This window comes from Tamandua tetradactyla, chromosome 4, assembly GCF_023851605.1.
Source record: "Tamandua tetradactyla isolate mTamTet1 chromosome 4, mTamTet1.pri, whole genome shotgun sequence".
In the NCBI taxonomy this organism is placed as follows: Eukaryota; Metazoa; Chordata; class Mammalia; order Pilosa; family Myrmecophagidae; genus Tamandua; species Tamandua tetradactyla.
The window spans coordinates 2,485,208-2,503,484 of record NC_135330.1 but is presented as its reverse complement, the minus strand read 5'-3'; the positions used below and the strand labels follow the sequence as shown (position 1 = coordinate 2,503,484).

At 46.7% G+C, this 18,277-nt stretch overlaps 1 protein-coding gene across 3 annotated transcripts; it reads left to right on the top strand.

Annotated features, from left to right (window-relative positions):
• Positions 1-13,689: 13,689 nt before the first annotated feature.
• KPRP (keratinocyte proline rich protein) lies at positions 13,690-17,622 on the top strand. Of its 3 annotated transcripts, none has more exons than XM_077155664.1 (3): positions 13,695-13,715; positions 14,188-14,452; positions 15,044-17,622. In XM_077155664.1, exon 3 carries the CDS (start codon positions 15,072-15,074, stop codon positions 16,773-16,775), a length of 1,704 nt encoding a protein of 567 aa, XP_077011779.1. In that variant the 5' UTR covers positions 13,695-13,715; positions 14,188-14,452; positions 15,044-15,071; the 3' UTR covers positions 16,776-17,622. The 3 variants fall into 3 exon arrangements, with proteins under 3 accessions (XP_077011777.1, XP_077011779.1, XP_077011778.1); XM_077155663.1 differs by having other exon boundaries at positions 14,126-14,452; XM_077155662.1 differs by lacking the exon at positions 14,188-14,452 and having other exon boundaries at positions 13,690-13,715.
• Positions 17,623-18,277: the final 655 nt, after the last annotated feature.

Below are 18,277 nucleotides of genomic sequence, written 5' to 3'. Positions count from 1 at the left end.
CTCTGAACAGCATCATCTGCCCCGTTGAGAAACCCCACTTTGGGGGTGCGCTTTGGCCAAGAAGAAGATGAAACATCACTAAAACAAATGACACTGAGGCCACAGTTTAAAAACTTATTTTTAAAATAAAATAATGATGATTTCCATTTAATTAGGCTGTGTTTTTTTACATTATGAAAATAATCTTTTATTGATAATGTGTATGTATTGGACAAAATTCTGGCTGTGAAACCTTAAGTAAAGTTTAACTTCTCTGTATTTTAGTGTGCGCTGATGTAAAAAATGGATGAAAACAGCCACGTAAGTGAAAGAGTTGTGAAGATTAAACGAGATAGTAGGTATAAATGGCTTAGGAAAGCACCTGGTACATCTTAAGCTTTATGTACCCTTTTGTTGTCATAGTAGCAAAAGCCCTCTGCATCACCCTTTTCCAGTGCTTTTGTCAACATCATCATGAGCAAACTTGCCCCTATCATCCATGCTAGCATCATCTCTGTGATTTGAGGTCACTCCAAACAAGGACCTTTCTTCTTTCAGCAAATCTTTTTAACATGCCAGCCCACAGGAGCCACACCCTTTCTGAATATTTAGAGCTCTTTTCATCAGTTTAAGCCGTTTCACCCTCTGTCGGATACTTCTTATGTTCTTGAAGTCTTTGCTTTGTGCAAGAAGTAAGGAACTGTGGTTTATTTATCTCTGAGCTCTCTAGTTCCATAGAAAGCTGTCTTAGGCTGTCTATTATTTCCCACTATAGGAAGCCCATACTGACAGAGAGGTTAAATAACATCTTATGTTTTACCTCTATTTCAGTTTGCTAATGTAAGAAATGCAGTAACCAGAAATGGGTTGTTTTATAAAGGTTGTTTTATTAAGTCACAAGTTTCTAGCTCTAAGGCCATAAAAATGTTCAAACAAATTATCCAGAGAAAGATACCTTAACTGAAGCTGAGGCCAATGCCTTTTGGGGTCTCTCTGTCACATAGGAAGAAGGCACATGGCTTTCTCTCCGCTTTTGTTTTCAAACAACTTCGCTAGAGATGTTTTCTTTTTGCAACTCCAAACATCTCTGTCTAGTCAGCTCTGAACTTTTTCCAAAATGGTTCCCTCTTAAAGGACTGCAATAAGCAACCGCCCTTTGAATGGGCAGAGATACATCTCCATGGACATTGCCTGACCTAAAGAGCCCATCTACAATTGGATGGGTCACATCTCCATGGAAACAACCTAATCAAAAGGTTGCACCCTCAACAATATGTCTGCCTCCCCCAAGAATGGATTAGGAAAAAGAATAGGGCTTTTCTGGGGTACATAACAGTTTCAAACCAGTACAACCTCTCCTCTGAAAACAGTCTCTTTAAGATCACAATTGATGTCCCAACTGCCAAGGGCTGTGGGCTCCACTGAAACACCTGACGATGGTGACCACCTCCTTCCCAGATGTTTCCTTTCTCTGATTTAAGTGCACCACTTTTTCTTTCTCTTTGCCTTCTTTTAGGCTAATGCTGAGCATTCCCATGTAGTGTCTATTCCCTTTCCTTCTCTGCTCTCTGTTGGTCATGATCTGGGGTCTCCAGTTCTCTCTGGCCACCAGGCCCATAGCATCAACTAGGGGCAAGAGAGTGTTGTCATAAAGATGAACCAGGCTGCCTTGAGAATACATGTCTTCATGTTCATCTCCAACTTGAGTAACATGCCCTCACATACAGTGTAACAGCATGCAGGGCTTAGCTCTCACACAGAAGCCATATGCTTGGTCCCCTGTCTTCCTCATGCTTATGAAACCCTTCAAGGCAAGGCTACTAAGCTTTGTATTGCAGCTCGTTTCTAGGTAGAGAAAACAATTATCCACAAAGAGTCCAATTGTCTCTAATTAAATCTTTACCTGTGCTGATATCTCCAGCTATCCCTTATTTCAGATGTGTTAGGAAAGGCAGGCATATAAATTTCCATACATAGAAATATTCTCCACCCTTGTATCTTGCCCTAAAGCAAAGTGCGAAGGAAACTACCATGACCAAATGGCAGCATTTGCCACCCGCCCATCTCCCGTCTCTTCTAAGCTCCCATAGTAGTGAATGCACCAGGAACCTAAGTCCCATATACTGTCTCCTGGCCCCAGCTTGCTGTCTTGTGGGACTCCTTTGTCTAGTGACTTAGCTTCACACTCTTTTCTGGCCTGCTTGCACACCTGCATGCCCCATCTGCATTTCTTTCCCTCAGACACGAGCTCAGTTAATACAATGTTGTGAGGCACTGACATCGTTGATGACAATATCCAAGGTCATGCCACATTTGACCTAGTGTGTGCCCTCCTTCACCTGACTTCGAAACCCAAAGAATGGTACCCAAGGTTTGAGATTGCACGTTGTGCCTAAAAGCAGCTCCTCCTTCATTCTTTCATGTGTCAGCCAATCAGTGACTCATTTGTCCTTTAAATCTTCCCATTCTGTGAGTACTTGACGGAACTCCTGGTAGCATGCACGTGAATAGTCCAGGAAGATTGCACCCTCGAGGATTCTCAGCCTTAAAGAGCAGATGACATGTCAGTGTCCCAAGGTAAGAACTATCAGGGTCTCGTGCATCAGTCATGGGGTCTTGTGATAAAACACATACAAAATGTTTCACAGCAATTCCTCTACATGCATGCCCTCCCAGCAGCCTCGCTTATCTTTACGACAGCAGCATCTTGCACAATTTCAAATTCATCAGGGACAATGCATATTTACTGAATGAATGAATGATGGATGCATGGTGGTGGAATGGTTGACTTCAGCAGGCTTGGGGAGCAGGATCTGCCTAGGACCCGTTTCCTGGATTCCTCTTGGCCCCTGTGCAGGGAGATGCTGGACCTGGGGCTGGCCGTCTGGGGGGAGTCATCCTTCCCCAGGCTGTGGGAGTGACCTCCTAAGTGTCCTCCAAGCTGCACCCCAAAGTGCCCCCCAAAATGTTCTCCAAAGTGCCCACCCCAGTGCCCAGCCCCTTACCCACCTCCAGTCTCCGCCCCTGGCAGCCTGGGGCAACCCCGCTTCTCAGCCTCTGGGGAGCACATGGCTTTGTCCAGGCGATGGGGGAAGACACGGCCCTGGGACAAGCCCAGTGGCCCCAGGGTGATCTGGAAACGCCCCGCCCCCCATCAGTCCCAGCGCGGGAGCCAGGACGGCCGCGCAGGCGCAGCGGCTGCGAACCCCAGCTTCCAAAGCCTTATTCTTGTTGACGAACGCTCACGGCATTTATCACGTTTGATTTTTATAGCATCTTTCACAAGTAGACAATATAAATACAATCAACAGACTTGAGGGATGAAGAAAAAGAGATTCAGAGAGACGTTGGGGGGCAGAGGAGCCCAGCAGGAGGCTCCCCAGTGTGCTACTGGCTCAATTCCATCTGAAGTCACAGTCACGCCCGGGTGGGTTCGCAACCCAGACAATTCCGGCTTCTTGTAACCTGTGTCACAGAAGCGGCTGGTTTTCCATCAGTCGAACCTCGTGATGTAATAACAACGGCTGACATGTGAACTAGTAATAATGCTGCAATGGTGGTAATTATCTCTACTGAGGACCTATTCAGGGCATGACTCTTCACAAAAGTTTTTATTTAACCTTTACCATGGCCTATGAGGTAGATACTGTTCACATTTTATATATGATGAACCCAAACATGGCTCTGAGAACCCAAACTTGCTCTGTGTCCCACAGTTGGCTGCAGAGAGCGAGCATGGCCAGCCCAGCTGGTAAACCCAGGTGCAGAGAGGGAGCAGGGTAAACCCAGATGCAGAGAGGCTGCAGGGTAAACCCAGATGCAGAGAGGATGCAGGGTAAACCCAGCTGGTAAACCCAGCTGCGGAGAGGACACAGGGTAAACCCAGCTGTAGAGAGGGCGCAGGGTAAGCCCAGATGCAGAGAGGCTGCAGGGTAAGCCCAGATGCAGAGAGGCTGCAGGGTAAACCCAGATGCAGAGAGGCTGCAGGGTAAACCCAGATGCAGAGAGGCTGCAGGGTAAACCCAGATGCAGAGAGGCTGCAGGGTAAACCCAGATGCAGAGAGGCTGCAGGGTAAACCCAGCTGCAGAGAGGATGCAGGGTAAACCCAGCTGGTAAACCCAGCTGCGGAGAGGACACAGGGTAAACCCAGCTGCGGAGAGGGCGCAGGGTAAGCCCAGCTGTGCCTGGCCCCCAGGCCTTGCCATCTCGCAGGGGCGTGCAGTCTCCCGACTGTGCTTTACTTCTTGAGCCCAATAAGATCGAGTGTTAGCTGTGCCTGTGGCACCTTACACTAGCACACACTCAATCCCTTTCCTGGATTACTGACCCCCCCCCCCACCTGTCTCCTGCTTCTGCTCGGGATCTCCACTCCCTCCAGGGTCCAGATAACGTTGCCCAAAATCGTGGTTGCGCCTCTGAGGATTTAAACTCAAGCTCTTAAAGCCACGCATGAACCACCCCTTCCTTCTGCTCTGCCACCCTGGCTGCTTTCAGTCCTGGGAACATGCCACGACCTGCCTGTTCCCTGCGCCGTGTCTCATCCTGGTGTGCTCTTTCCATTGTCTGCTCCTTCCTGTCTTCTGGTCACTTTCTCCTGGACGCCCTCTGGTCTCCCTGGCCAGACTGCCGCTCCCCTCTTCGGTGCACGCGCAGCCCTCCACAGCTTTCATTATTCAGTGGATCTCTCCCCACAAACATTAATCAGGATTGTAATTAGTTATTCATCAGTGTGACCCTTTGATTAATATTTGCCTTCCCCTCTAGACTGAAAGCTCTCTAAGAACAGGAGCTGTTATTTGTTTGTTTGTTTAGCTTACCACTGTACCTTCAGGGCATTGCACAATGCGCTATCCATAGTAAATACTGAATAATTATTCGCTGAATGAATAAATGCATGGTTGGATGAATGAATGAATCAGCATCATTAGCTCCATTATCATTATAACTATTACCCCTTCAATGTATCAGTCTTAAAATAGTTTCTTAACTGCTCCAGCCCCATGGGACACACAAATATTAATGAGTAAATCATTTACTAAAATTGAAATTTAACTGAACCTTTTGTACCTTTACATGTTAGATCTGTTAACCCTGCCACAGGCACTGCCTTTTGGTGCCACGGGCCACCCAGTTTCTTGGTTGGAGGTTCACAGTCCTGTTTTGAGAAGGTCAAGGGCATGGAAGGCCATTCCTCCCGATTCTTCTTTAATGCCTCCTTGCTGCACTCCTGCTCTGTGCTTGCACCTCACAGAGCTCTTCTGACCCATATCACAGTGTACGCTTTTCTTAATATGCTCCTCACTAGCCTGTCAGCTTCTTGAGGACAGGGGCTATACGTAGGTGCTCGGAGGGTATCCGCCGAGTGGATGGAGGACGACTACCCGTCATCCGATTCTAGGAACCTGAAAAGTGGTCTGTAAATACGTGCTGACTGAAATGAATTTAATAAGGTCTACTTAATAAACTCAGATCATGTTCACTTAGTATCGAGTCTGTATGACAATGAGTATGAAAGGGAGGTAATCCCTAAGAGGAAGGCACCAGCTCCTCGGATTGCGGACGGGCTTCTAGTGAACGTGTCTGAGGGGCGTGTATCCCCGAGACGTCTGGGAAGATGCTCCACTGAGTTTCAAGCAGAAGCTGCTCCCCAGGGACACTGTAGAGTGCCCCATGCCCGGCAAGGAGGCTGGATTTTAAGGAGCGTGTGATTCCGATTCTGTGTTTCATGAACGTGATTTAGGCTTCATTAAAATTTAAGGGTAGCTGTATCTATCCATCTCTATATATATATTCATATATATGTGTGTGTGTGTGCGTTTGTGTATATTTCTAAACATGTATATATACACACACAAGTGTATATCTATGTGCCCATTTACACAAATACACACTTATATATCTCTATGAAGACATAGTTCACACCGCACACAGGCCACCCATCTGAAGTGTGCAATTCAATGGTCTCTAGCACATGCACAGAGCTGCACAGCCACTACTGCAATCTAATTTTAGAACATTTTCATCATGTTAAGGGAAATCACACGGCCATTAGCACTCACACTCCAGACCTCTCCCCCAGCTCTAGGCCGCCACTGCCCCACTCTGCCTGTCCTGGTCACTTCCTGTAATTGGAACCACACAGGATGTGGCGGTCTTTGACTGGCTTCTTTGACTTTTAATATTTTCAAGGTTTCTCCATGTTGTTGCATGCTTCAGAATGTCATTCCTTTTTATTGCTAAATGATATTCTATTTCATGACTAACACATTTTGTTTATAGTCATAACATCACCCTGAAATTAAATTTAGGCAAAACGTATATGCAATAAGGCATAAAGTCCCCTAAACTAGAAAGCCGTTTTTTTCTTTTAAATCCACAGCAAACTTGCTGGGCACTTGGATTGGGCCCACATCTTGGCTCTCCAGAGGATACTGCTGTGAGCATTCATGGATAAGTGTTCGAGGGGAGGTTAGTTTTTATTTCCCTTGGTTACCTATTGAAAAGGATGTCATACGGCAATTCTATGTTTAGCTTTTGGAGAAGCTGCCAAACAGAGTCTACACTGTTTTCCATTTCCACCAGCAATGTATTTAGGTTCCAATTTCTCTATGTCTTCACCGACACTTTGTTACAGTCTGAATTTTGGGTTAAGGTCCTCATTATTGTTATGAAATGGTATGTCATGGTGGTTTTGATTTGCATTTCCTTAATGGTTGATGATGTTGAGCATCTTTTGGTGCTTATTGGCCATTGGTTTATCTTCTTTGAAGAAATGTCTACTCAGATCACCTGTCCTTTAATTGGGCTGTAAGTGTCCTAAGAGTTCTTTAGATATTCTAGATACAAATCTATTTTTAGATATGCAAGTTACAAATATTTTCTCCTTATCTGTGGATTCTTTTCCACTTTTTAGCAGTATCATTTGCAGCACAAAAGCTTTTAATTTTTGTAAAATTACCTATTTTTTCTTTTGTTGCTTTGCTTTTGGTGTTGTATCTAAGAAACCACTGCTTAACCCAATGTCACAAGATGTACTCCTACATTTTCTTCTAATGGTTTAATACCTTTTGCTCTATATTTAGATCTATGATATATTTTGATTTAATTTTTGTGTATTATGTGAAGGATCACATATTTTAATACTAATTTCACCTGTATATTCTTATGAAAAATCTATATAATCTTTTTTCTCTATTTTTCAAAGATATTTTTATGACACCAATATAAATGCCATCCAGCTTGCTACACCATGTTGTATTTTTAGTAGTTAATAATTCAGAAGCAGGGAATAAACTAAGCATAATTAGAATTTTTAGGTATACATATAATTTATTATAAGACTGGGAATTTTATAGTTATACAGGTAAAAATGAAAAACCTAAGAAAGTGGAAACAGTAACATCAACAGACTTTATTCTGTGATTGTATGATGTTATGATTATAATTTTCCTTTCAACTTTCTTTATGTTTTAAATGGGCAAAAGAAAAAAATAATATTGTACATCAAGAATACATCATAATATGTTTAATCTTTCTCTTATTGCTGGATACTGAGGTAGCTTCCAGTTCCCAATTCCAACCCTCACACTCGGGAAAAAACTAATTTATATGAATGTACATCATGAGGATATATAGCACACATATTTGAATTTAATCTCATTGCATTAATTTCTCTTACTCTTTATCTTACTATGTACACATCTAATTTTGTCATTATATTTTCTATTTCTTTCTTTCTTTCATTGTTCCACTTGATTTATGCTTTCAGTGCTCTCTATCCCTGTCTTTCTATCTTGAATCTAATGTTAAGAACAGAAATAACTATGGAATTTATCTGCTCTAATAGCCTGATTTTACAGATGAAGTAATTGAGGCCCAGGGGATTTATGTGACTTTACAGGCGGCTACACATCTTTCAGTGCCCACTTTGTGTTAATAAAAGAGCTTGTGATAAATGAAAGTAATTTTGCAGTCATAAGATAATCCTGAACTTAAATTTAGGCAAAATACATATTTAACAAGGCATAGAGTCCCTTAAACTAGAAAGTAGTTTATCTTTGAAATCCACAGCAAACAAATAGTTAAAAGAGAGAAGGTTAGCCTATATCATTACATTCAATTTAATAACTGAAACCCCATTTTCTTTCTAACCAACTGATGTCTAAGGAAGTCTTTTGTGATTCCTATCAAGCAAACAACTTGTTAATTGCCCCCTGGAGCTTCCCACTACTTACTGATTTTTATAAAGTCATTCAGCACAGAGTTAATGGACAGGTTCTGTGTACACAGCTTTCTATTAGGCACAGCGCTCTGCCTCCAGTGGGCTCATTGTCTAGTGAGACACATCAGCTGGGAAGAGCGGTCTTTGCAGGTCTTTAAAAGAAGACTTTTGGGGGGTCAAAGTGACCCATTCTTAGAGTGGTATGAGAGTAGAACCTTGAAAAGACTGATGGAGACATTGATGCATGAGCTAAAGTGATGAAAAATGAGTAGTTGCCTGACGCATAGGGAGAAGAGAGGTGGTAAAGAGAGAATGAAGAGAGGAAGAGCGGGCATTCTGAGCAGAGAAAAGAATTCCAAGAAAAGGCAGAGAAATGAATCACCAGTCTGGACTAGGAGGAATTGTGACGAATTGAATGTAGCTAAAGGCTTTTCAGCAGCCAAAGACTGACTGGTGTTTGGCTTATCTTTGCTAATAAATCTCTTTTGTTGTTATCTGAATTGTTGGATATTGACAACCCAGTCATGCTTTATTGGGGACATTCCATAAACAGGACTCTCCATTTGCCAACTGTGACAGTAGTTTTGGAGTTCACCATCATTGAGAAAAGATTTGGTTTAGTTTACTACTAGGCTTAGAATATTAACATCCAAGTGAAATGAGTGCTGCAAGATAGCTATTCTTCTACAAGCCCAGAGTCTCTGTACTAGCAGGGACACAACTTGCTGAGCAGACATGATATAAGCTGCCTTTTTTATCATGCCAATGAAACCTAGATGTATTTATATTTCACTTAATCACAGCAACATTATAAATTCGTAAATGTGAGTTAAGGCAGATAATGTAGCTCTACTTTTTATGTCATTACATTTATACCCTCATTTCTAAATGTTCTTCATTTACGCATTTCCAAATTCAGCCTCTTTTTCTTCATGTCACTCTGTCTTAGTTTACTCAGGGGCCATAACAAATGACCACAAACTTTGTGGCTTAAAACAACAGACATTTGTTGCCCCCCAGTCTGGAGGCATCCTGTGCTCGCAAGACCGTGCTTGCCTGCTGTCTGCAGGGCTCGGCAGCCTCCGTCCCACGGCTGCCTTCTCTGTGTCCACATCTCTTCTTTTTATATGAAGTCACGCATCATGTGGGACAGTGCCCTCTACCTTCCAATCTGGTCTGGCCTCATCTTAACTACTAACATCTTCAAAGGTCATATTTCCAGATGACTCGCATATACGGGACTAGGGTTAGGACTTGAACGTCTCTTTTTGAGAGGCACAATTCAGCCCATAATACCCTCTATACTTTCTCCATTTATTTAACGTCCATCCAGTGACAACCTGGCTACTTCTGTTTTACCTTTATCTCTGCCCCAGGTGACCTACCTGACTTACTGAAACTGGACTTAGGGAGGAGGACTCAATGGCACCCTGGTGCCCAGAGAAAACTGACTTTCTCAAAGCTTAAGGCTGGGGGTTACAAGACCTTAAGAAATTTCATGGAAATATGAGAAGACCGCTCAGATGATAAATATCAACTCCATTTCAGAAATGAGTCCCAGTACCTTTGGCTTCTATAGTGACGGGGGCAGGTGAAAGAAGATTACGAAATTATAAAAAAGGAGAAATCTTCTAGAATCTATTGAAAATGTACATCTTTTGCAGCCAGAAGAGAAGTGTTTATGGCCTACTTCCCCGGATTAAGAAATCACTAAGCTCTTTTAAGATTTGGCACGTCAGGACTCCAAAGGACCAAAAGTCCCAAAAAGAGTCTCATAATTTAATTAGAACATCAAATTTATTTCATCAACAACGTAACATGAGCACAATGTTCTGGCACAGGGCCTATTTCTTGGATACTAGGATTAACAAAGCACAACTTCTTTTCCTTGAGAAATCATACTCAGTGAGGAAGACAGGAGTGTAAATGATCTCAGAACGTACGGTGCTTCAGCGATGGAGCAGGTACAAAGGGTTCCAGAACACAGAGTGAGTCATGACTTTAGGGAGTCAGGGAACATTTCAAAGATGGTGGCATTGGAGCTGTCTCCGTAGCTGGAGGAGAGAGGAAAGGACATTCCAAAAAACAGCATTTGAGAAGATTTGGCATCATGAAATATCACGGCATGTAAAACCGTTATGCACGGCAGCATCTGATGTCATTGTGGGGTGGCAGGGGAGTGGGGAGGTAATGGCAACGGGACTGACATAAACACGAAAGGGTAGATTATGGCCAGGCCATGAAGGGATTTGTATCCCTGGAAAGGAGTGTGATCATTTTCCAGGTCACGACGGGAGCAAAGGAAATAATATAATTAGCTTGGATGTTTAGGAAGATCACTCTTGTGGCTTTTTGGAAGATGCATGTTTTCTCTGGAGGAAGAAAGAACAGAAGACTAGTCCATCAGTCAATGTAAGAGATGGCCTGAGATATGCAGGGCAGTAGCGGTGGAGAGTAGGAGATGTGTTTGAAAGCATTTATGAAGCAGAATAAACAGCACATGAGGATTACATGTTGGAGTGAGGCAGAATGAGGATAAAGGGCGACTCACAGATATTGTATTTGAAAAAGGTTGTGGATGGGCTATTTTCTGAAATGGGACCTTGGGAGGAGAAAATATGCATGGGAAGATAATGCTATTTTTGTCCACATTGAGGTGGTTGAGCAAAAACTGAAAGTCTAAAAACATATATAGACTCACAGAGATTGGAGGGCTCCATTGAAGCTTATCTAAATGAACTACTTCGATCAAAGACCTCTCCGAATACAGAATGTTCTTGGGGAGATTTTACCTCAAGAAACAAAAGACAGTGGGCCATGGTGGCTCAGTAGGCAGAGTTCTCGCCTGTCATGCCGGAGACTCGGGTTCGATTCCTGGTGCCTGCCCATGCCAAAGAAACAAAAAAAAAGAAACAAAAGAATGTGTCACATTTATACCTGCCTTTAAAGGATTCAGCCCTAATTCCAGTTCTTTAACAACTTTCTAATTCTTGAACCTACATATCAGAAAAAGAAGAATACCAGGACTTTAATCCTCTGCTTTTCGCTTAGTGAGCAGTCTCTGAAATTACATTTTTGAAAACTCCAACACCTAGCCTGATCATCAACGGCAAGATTTAGCCAGCCTCCTCTCTTCCTAAGAAGCATGAAGTAATAGGGATGGCTATGTTCTTTGGTCACTGGATTAGACAATATAAATTCATTTTCCAGTGATTACAGATGCATGATCCAAGCCCAATGTCATGGCATCCATCTGTCCATCCGCTGACTAATATAAAGTAAGAAATCTAGAGACACAAAGATGAATAAGGTAGAGACCTTCCCTTCAGGAAGTGTGTGCATGTCGGGAGATGAATGGGAGAGGCAGTCAATAGGATTCGGTAGTTTGCCTCATGGTGGGTGGAGCCAGCAGGCCTATGTTCTCAGTTTACTTTTTTTACTCCTTTCCTGGCTACCTTTTCAGTGAGCATCAAGCCTGGGGCTGTCCAACAGAATACCTTGACCAAATTGTGTTGTCAAAGGAATGACTTATTGGAGTGGAAAAGAGACTTGGTCTAGGAGGGAGGATGCTTGGGATCCAGTCCCTGCAAGAGCAGCTGTTCGTTTTCGGTCCCTGGAAGGTCTCTGGGCTTTAGAGTTCTCAACAGGGTGGGACTAGATAATTCCAGGTGTCCTTGTGGCTCTGATATTCTGGAAACCTGTCCTCTTGCTCAAGTCTGGAGTGGTTCCTGGAGCGCCCTTTGGGATGAGCGATGGGCTCCAGAGCCAAGACGCCCAAGTCACGTCTATCTTGGCAGAGACTCCACGTAAGAGGGGTTTTGTAGACACAGCTGGCATGTGTGCAGCACTGCAGGTCACAAAGCACTTTCATACCTACCTGATTTTATCTTCCTGAGAACCTGGTGAGGTGGCTGTTATCACTCCCATCTTCCTATGTGGAAACAAAGCCCTGATACTAAATGGCTAATTAAGCATTAAATTCAGATCGCTTTTCTCCTTTAATTCACATAATATTCCTATGATTTCTTCTGTTTCTCCTTCTCTCTACTCTCCTCCTCCTCCCCGTTGTTCTCCATCTCCCTCTTCCTTCTTCATTCCCTTCATCTTTTCCTCTTTTACATTGTATGGATAAGGAGGCTCATGGAGGAACATAGCTGTCAACCATTTAGTAAGTGCTAGAGCTGAGAGTCAATTCCCAATATGTCTAAATCCGAAGTCTGTTCACCAGCTTGAGCAGAATCCTAAATGTCTACAGGGGCGAGAGGGTCACGTAAACAAGCGAACTGATCCAGGTAAAGAGTAAAAGTTGAAAGTTTCCTTTTAATTTCCTTCGAACATCAAAGAAAAATAAAAGCATGAATGCAATAATAAATGGAAACACACTTTGTTTTGAACTGTAGATGTGAAAAGAAATAATGGAGAGTTGTAGACGTAAATAATGGAGAAAGGTACATGCCCTATCTGAGAGGGGCAGTTGTTGATCAGGGTGACGGAAGGTAGGTTCACCTATATCAGATCCTTGATTTTAAGTTAAATGCTGGATGTCTGTAATCTTAAGTAAACTTTTCCTATTTCTAGTATAATAAAATTTTCCTATTTCTATTATATTATAATTAATTACAACATTTCTAAATCCTATTAGGCAAAAGGTCTCATCCTGCCTATATCTGGTTCACAAGATGCCCGTCTGTAATTTCTGTCCTACACTGTTCTGTCTCCCAGGACTACTCCATAGCATGGGCTGAGTCCCTGCAGTGCAGCCTTCAAGTACTTAGCTCAGAAGCGGGATGTGGCAGGAGCCCAGTGGTCTGTGCCCGAGGCTTAGAGACAGCCTTCACTCTGAGTGGATGTCGGATACTGTAAATAAAATTATGGGCTGCATGCTTTTGTTTAAAATAATTGGCTTACTCATCACAGCAGTTCAGGAAAGAAGACTGAATTTCCTCCATTTTGCAGATGAATACATTGAAACTAAGGTTGGTGAAGAAGGTCACACACCATTTAAGTGCTTTACCTGGGGCTTCAGACTCTGGGCTCTGGCCTCAGATTATCTTCATTCCATAGTATTGCTTTAACTTTGAGGCTATTTTCATTACTTCAAGTCAGGGAACTTTTTCTCCTATGTATGTATCAGGCAGAAACTGGCATAGGAGAAAGATAAGGCTTTAAAAGCATCTCTCGGAAGAGAAGGTCCCCTTCTGCTCCTTCTCCATCCCTTCCACCAAGCCTTTCAGGGATGGAGAAGAAACTGACAGGGTAGAGGACGGAGGAAGGAAAGGAGGATCTGTCCCTTCATGGTGCAGGGCCGTGGACACGGAGGTGACACTCCCACACGGGCAGGTGACTGCGAGGACAGGCATACAGGGAGGGGCCCGCTGCTGGAATGCCAGGCTGGCCGATGAGGCACACAGATGCCAACCCGTTGTCTCATGGACCAAGCCGGACCCATAACCCTTTATATAAGGATAGCCCAGCGCAGAGCCTCAGCTGCGTGCCTGCTTGCCTGCGAGAAGGGTGAGTCTGGGTCCTGGGTCGGGGTAAGGGGGGTGCTCAGGGGTCAATGAGGAGTTGGGGGCTGAGAACAACTGGCACATCAGCCTGAGAAGAAAAGTCCGGTGAAATTTTAGGGGACAAAGAAAACCCCCTGTCGCATTTGTCTGAGGACCTGGGGCTGTAAAGTCGGTGGATTTGGCTTTTGAAAATCCCACCCTCAGCCTCACATCCCACTTTTCCCGTTTGGATGAGCCCGCCCTGGAAAAGACACAGTAGTAATTTGCACCTTGTGAACCGAGTTGAGTGTAGGAGGGTCGCCTTCTCCCAGGGCGTGTGTGTGTTCTTTATAACTGCAGAATGGAAAGCTTTGTCTTTCAATAAAAAACATTTTCCAGCCCTGCAGGAGCTTACACAGAAGTCTTTCATTATAGGAGCCAGTAGTCAAATCAGCCCTCCTGCAGGGCTCCGCCTTTTGCTGTCCGTTCTTGGACAGGTGGGCTTCCGGAGGGCAGGGGTGGTCCGCCACGTCCCCTCCCGTGGTGTTTGGTGCTGGACTTGCTGCCGCATCCCTGAGGCCACGCGGGGAAGAGTCTGGCAGCTGGGCGCTCGGCGAGGCTGACCTCGTGGTGAAGGTTCCGCACTCCTGGTGACTTGTCTGTCCGGATGACTCCACCCTGCCTCCTAGAGGCACAGGGGATGAGGCAGTCCTGGACAGGAGGGCGACCCGCCTGGGCAAGCCGGTTCTGAGACTTTAGGAGGTTGGTGTGTCTTTTAAGTGTGAGATTTTATGCATGTCCCTAGAGGGCCTGCTTAAATGAGCTCACCTAAGAAAAAACTGAATATAGAAAAAAGTCTATTTTCGGTTGTGTATGGGGTGCCAAATAGCTGACCGGATCCTTTACTTCCCAATTGCATCTTTTATGTTACATGAACCCCGATGGTGCCTGTGTGCAAGTTTCCAAGTGCGTACTTTTACACACTTTTGCACAGATGCTGTGGTGCATGCATGTGAGGGAAGCTGTGCTCTAGTGGGTGGTGTCTCCTCCTAGGGCTCACCTGAGGAGCTCGGGGTTTGCCTCTACCTCCTGTCGGGGCCCCCCGCCCCTGGGGGCTGTGGAGGTGGCACGAGCCTCCTGTCCTCACGGACAAGGGGGACAGTCCTGGGCCCTGCTGACTTACAAAGGAGCCTCCACGGGGGATTACGGAACTTGACTGCGAATTACATTTAACTGGGTAGAGGTTGAGGGCAGTGGGGGGAAAGGCCAAGGAAGAAACAGAGCGGCTTCCCTTAGGTTCTGATCCCTCGTCTCCAGCCACTGTCACCCTGTTGACCCTCTCTTTGCCCTCAGGTCCCGCTCACCTGCCCACATCAGGACCATGTGTGACCAGCAGCAGAGTTGCCCTCAGCCGCAGTGCTGTGTGAAGGGTTCTTCCTTCTGCACCCCCCAGCGCGCCTGTACCAAGAGCCAGGTGGTAGCCCAAGCTCCTGGGGAGATAAAAATGGTGGCGTGCCCCCCACCATGCCCAATTCAAGTGGTGAAGTGCCAGGCTCCGTGCCAGTCTCAGCTTTCCTGTGCTCAGGGCCAGGCTCCACGCCAGCCCGAGGTTTCCTACGTGCAGTGCGAAGCTCCGTGCCCTGTCGAGACGTGCTATGTAGAATGTACACCCGTTCATTACACAGAACCTAGCGGTGTGGAATACCCGGTTCAGACCTACGTTTCCTGCCCCGCTCCTCGGCCTGTTCACTCTTACGTAGAGTGTCCCCCAGTGCCCCAGACTCAGGGAAGGTTCTCCACTCAGTGCCAGTATCAGGGCTCCTACCGCAGCTGCAGCCCCCAATTCCAGCCACGAGCTTCCTACAGCCGTTACAGCCCCCAGGTCCAGTCACGAGCTGGCTACAGCTACTGTGTCCCCCAGCGCCAGTTCCAGGCCCCACTGAGCAGGTGTGCACCCCAATACCAGGCCCAGGGCTCTTATGGGGGCTTCTCTGCTCAGCGTCGGTCTCGGAGCACCAGCAGATGCCTCCCTCCGCGTCAGCTGCAGCCTTCTTACCGCAGCTGCTCCCCTCCACGGCGCTCTGAGCTCTACTCCAGCAGCTGCCTGCCAGCAAGATGCTCTTACAGCTGCTATAACTCCTGCACCCCGCCCCGCCGCTCCGAGCCCATCTACAGCAGCGGCTGTTCTCGAGGCCCGGTTTCAAGAAGCTCTCAGAGGTGCAGGCCCAGGTGCCGAGTGGAGATCTCCTCCCCATGCTGCCCCAAGCAGGTCCCACCCCAGAAGTGTCCTGTGCAGATTCCACCCATCAGACGCTGCTCTGAGAACTGTGCCCCGAGACCCTCCAGTGCCCCCTGCCCGGAGCTGAGGCCACACCCACTCCCTAGTTCACGCTTACGTCAGCCACGGCGTCTTGACCAATGTCCAGAGCCGTCGATGCAGAGACGTCCCCTGCCCGCTCCACGTCCACAGCTACGCCCGGAGCCCTGCCCACGACCTCTGCCACGTCGACTTTCAGAACCCTGTTTGTGTCCAGCACCACGTCCAGTATCTCCTCCGATTCCGTGTCCGGCACCGCGCCCGGTATCTCCCCCAGTTCCATGCCCGGCACCGCGCCCGGTGTCTCCCCCGGTTCCATGCCCGGCACCGCGCCCGGTGTCTCCCCCGGTTCCGTGCCCGGCACCCCGCCCAGTGTCTCCCCCGGTTCCGTGCCCAGCACCACGTCCAGTATCTCCTCCGATTCCGTGTCCGGCACCGCGTCCAGTATCTCCTCCGATTCCGTGTCCGGCACCGCGCCCGGTGTCTCCCCCGGTTCCGTGTCCGGCACCGCGCCCAGCCCCACGTCCTCGCCCGATGCAGTATGAGCGTCCAGCCCAGCTTCCTCGTCAGCAGTCGTGCGAGCGCCCAGGTCCTTGCTCACTTGTAGAGCCAATTCCTCTCCCAACACCTTGCCCAAGTCCAGAGCCGTGTGTGAGGCCTTTCAACCATTCCCCAGTTCCATGCCTGCCAGACCTGGGCTGTCGCGAATCCAATCCATGCCTCCTGGACACTGAGGGTCCTGGCTGTGGCCCCGGTGGCTATAACTAGGGGCGAGAGGATTGTGCTGCCTGTGACCCTTGTGATGTATTTCCAGAGCCACAGGGTCTGGGTGGTTTTGGAGACCAAGGACATGCTTATGCTGGGTGAAATGTAAGGCTCCTGCTGGAGCAAAGTATGCCTATTTTTAAAGGAAAAGTTACTAATACATCCTTGCCTTCTGATAAAAAAAATGCTGCTCCTTCTATTCCAGTTGCCACAACTTCCTGACGTTTCCTTGCTTGCCTCTCTCCAGCTCAAAAGCATTCAGAGCCTCCCTGCTGCATGAGTGATGTCCGAGCTTTGCCTGTCATCACAGGTCCACATGTGGGCCTCAGATACTTCTCCACTTCACATCTGACTCCTCCCCTAACCACATTCTTAGTTCTAGCCAGACCAGCCCCATCACCGGGACATACCTTGGGTGTCCCCCAGCACACACCTTAGGTGTCTCTGCTTCCAAACATCTGCTCATTTTGCACTCCCTTACCTGGACCACTTCTCTCTGAATCTCCAGCGATGAGACCCAACCTACCTTTCTCTGCATGCTGCACCCCACGGGATGCCTCTGAGTTCCTACAGCTCGTTGCAGTGTACACATCATCCACTTGGTAATTGCTTTGCAGCTACTCTTGAACTGTCATTCACTTTTCAAGCATGTCTACCTTAACTGAGCAACTGTAAATTCCCATTTGGGCAGAGCCAGTATATTCCTAAATTCCGGTGCTTCTTTAGGGCCAGCAGTTGCTAAGCAAGGGTTGTGGGTTAGCAGCTTGATCCGTGCGCTGCCTTGATGGGCAGCTCCAGGACTTGGGGTAAGATAAGGTGCTGTAGCAATAAAAATGATAATGTACTCACAGCCAGAGTCTGAGTGATGCCTGCCCTTTACTCCTCCCGATTCTCTGGGGTGAGTTTTCACCTGTATCCATCATTTTCCTTCTTGTTTCATTGTCCCCATGGTCTCAGCTCTCATTACCCTGGGTCAGATGGGATACTCTGTGAGTTTTCTGTCTTGGATCAGTGTCCCTGGCCCCTGCTGGGAAGAGATGAATGAAAAATAAAGTTAGGGAAGAGCAAGAGGAAAAGGAGAGCAGGCAGGGTAACTCCTACACCCCAACCTAGGAGGAAAGGTCTTCAGGTGAGACTTCAGCAGGTCACCCAGCTCATATCACAGCCACGGAGTCAGGGAAGGGGAGAAGGGAGCAGGTGGCACCACGTGGGAAAATTCTGCACAGGAAACACTCTTGTTTCAGAAGTGGGTTGCTTTACTTTCCCTTTTCTGAGGAGCATGAGTGTAGTTCTGCAGTCTTTGTTGCTTCCAAAGCCCGTTAGATCTTGGTAGCGTGAAGCTGAAGGTTAGCAGGCCCAGCTGACGCACAGGTGACCCTGCCTCATACTCCCTGCATGCAAGGCTGGCCAGCTGGCAGGTGCCTGCGTGGAGGTGGGGTGCTTTCGAGGGAGATGGTGTCCTGAGTCCACAGCGCTTCCCGGGGAGATGGTGTCCTGAGTCCACA

Excerpts from the sequence above, each read along its gene's own strand:
- KPRP (XM_077155662.1), top strand. The coding sequence starts at position 15,072 with ATGTGTGACCAGCAGCAGAGTTGCCCTCAGCCGCAGTGCTGTGTGAAG.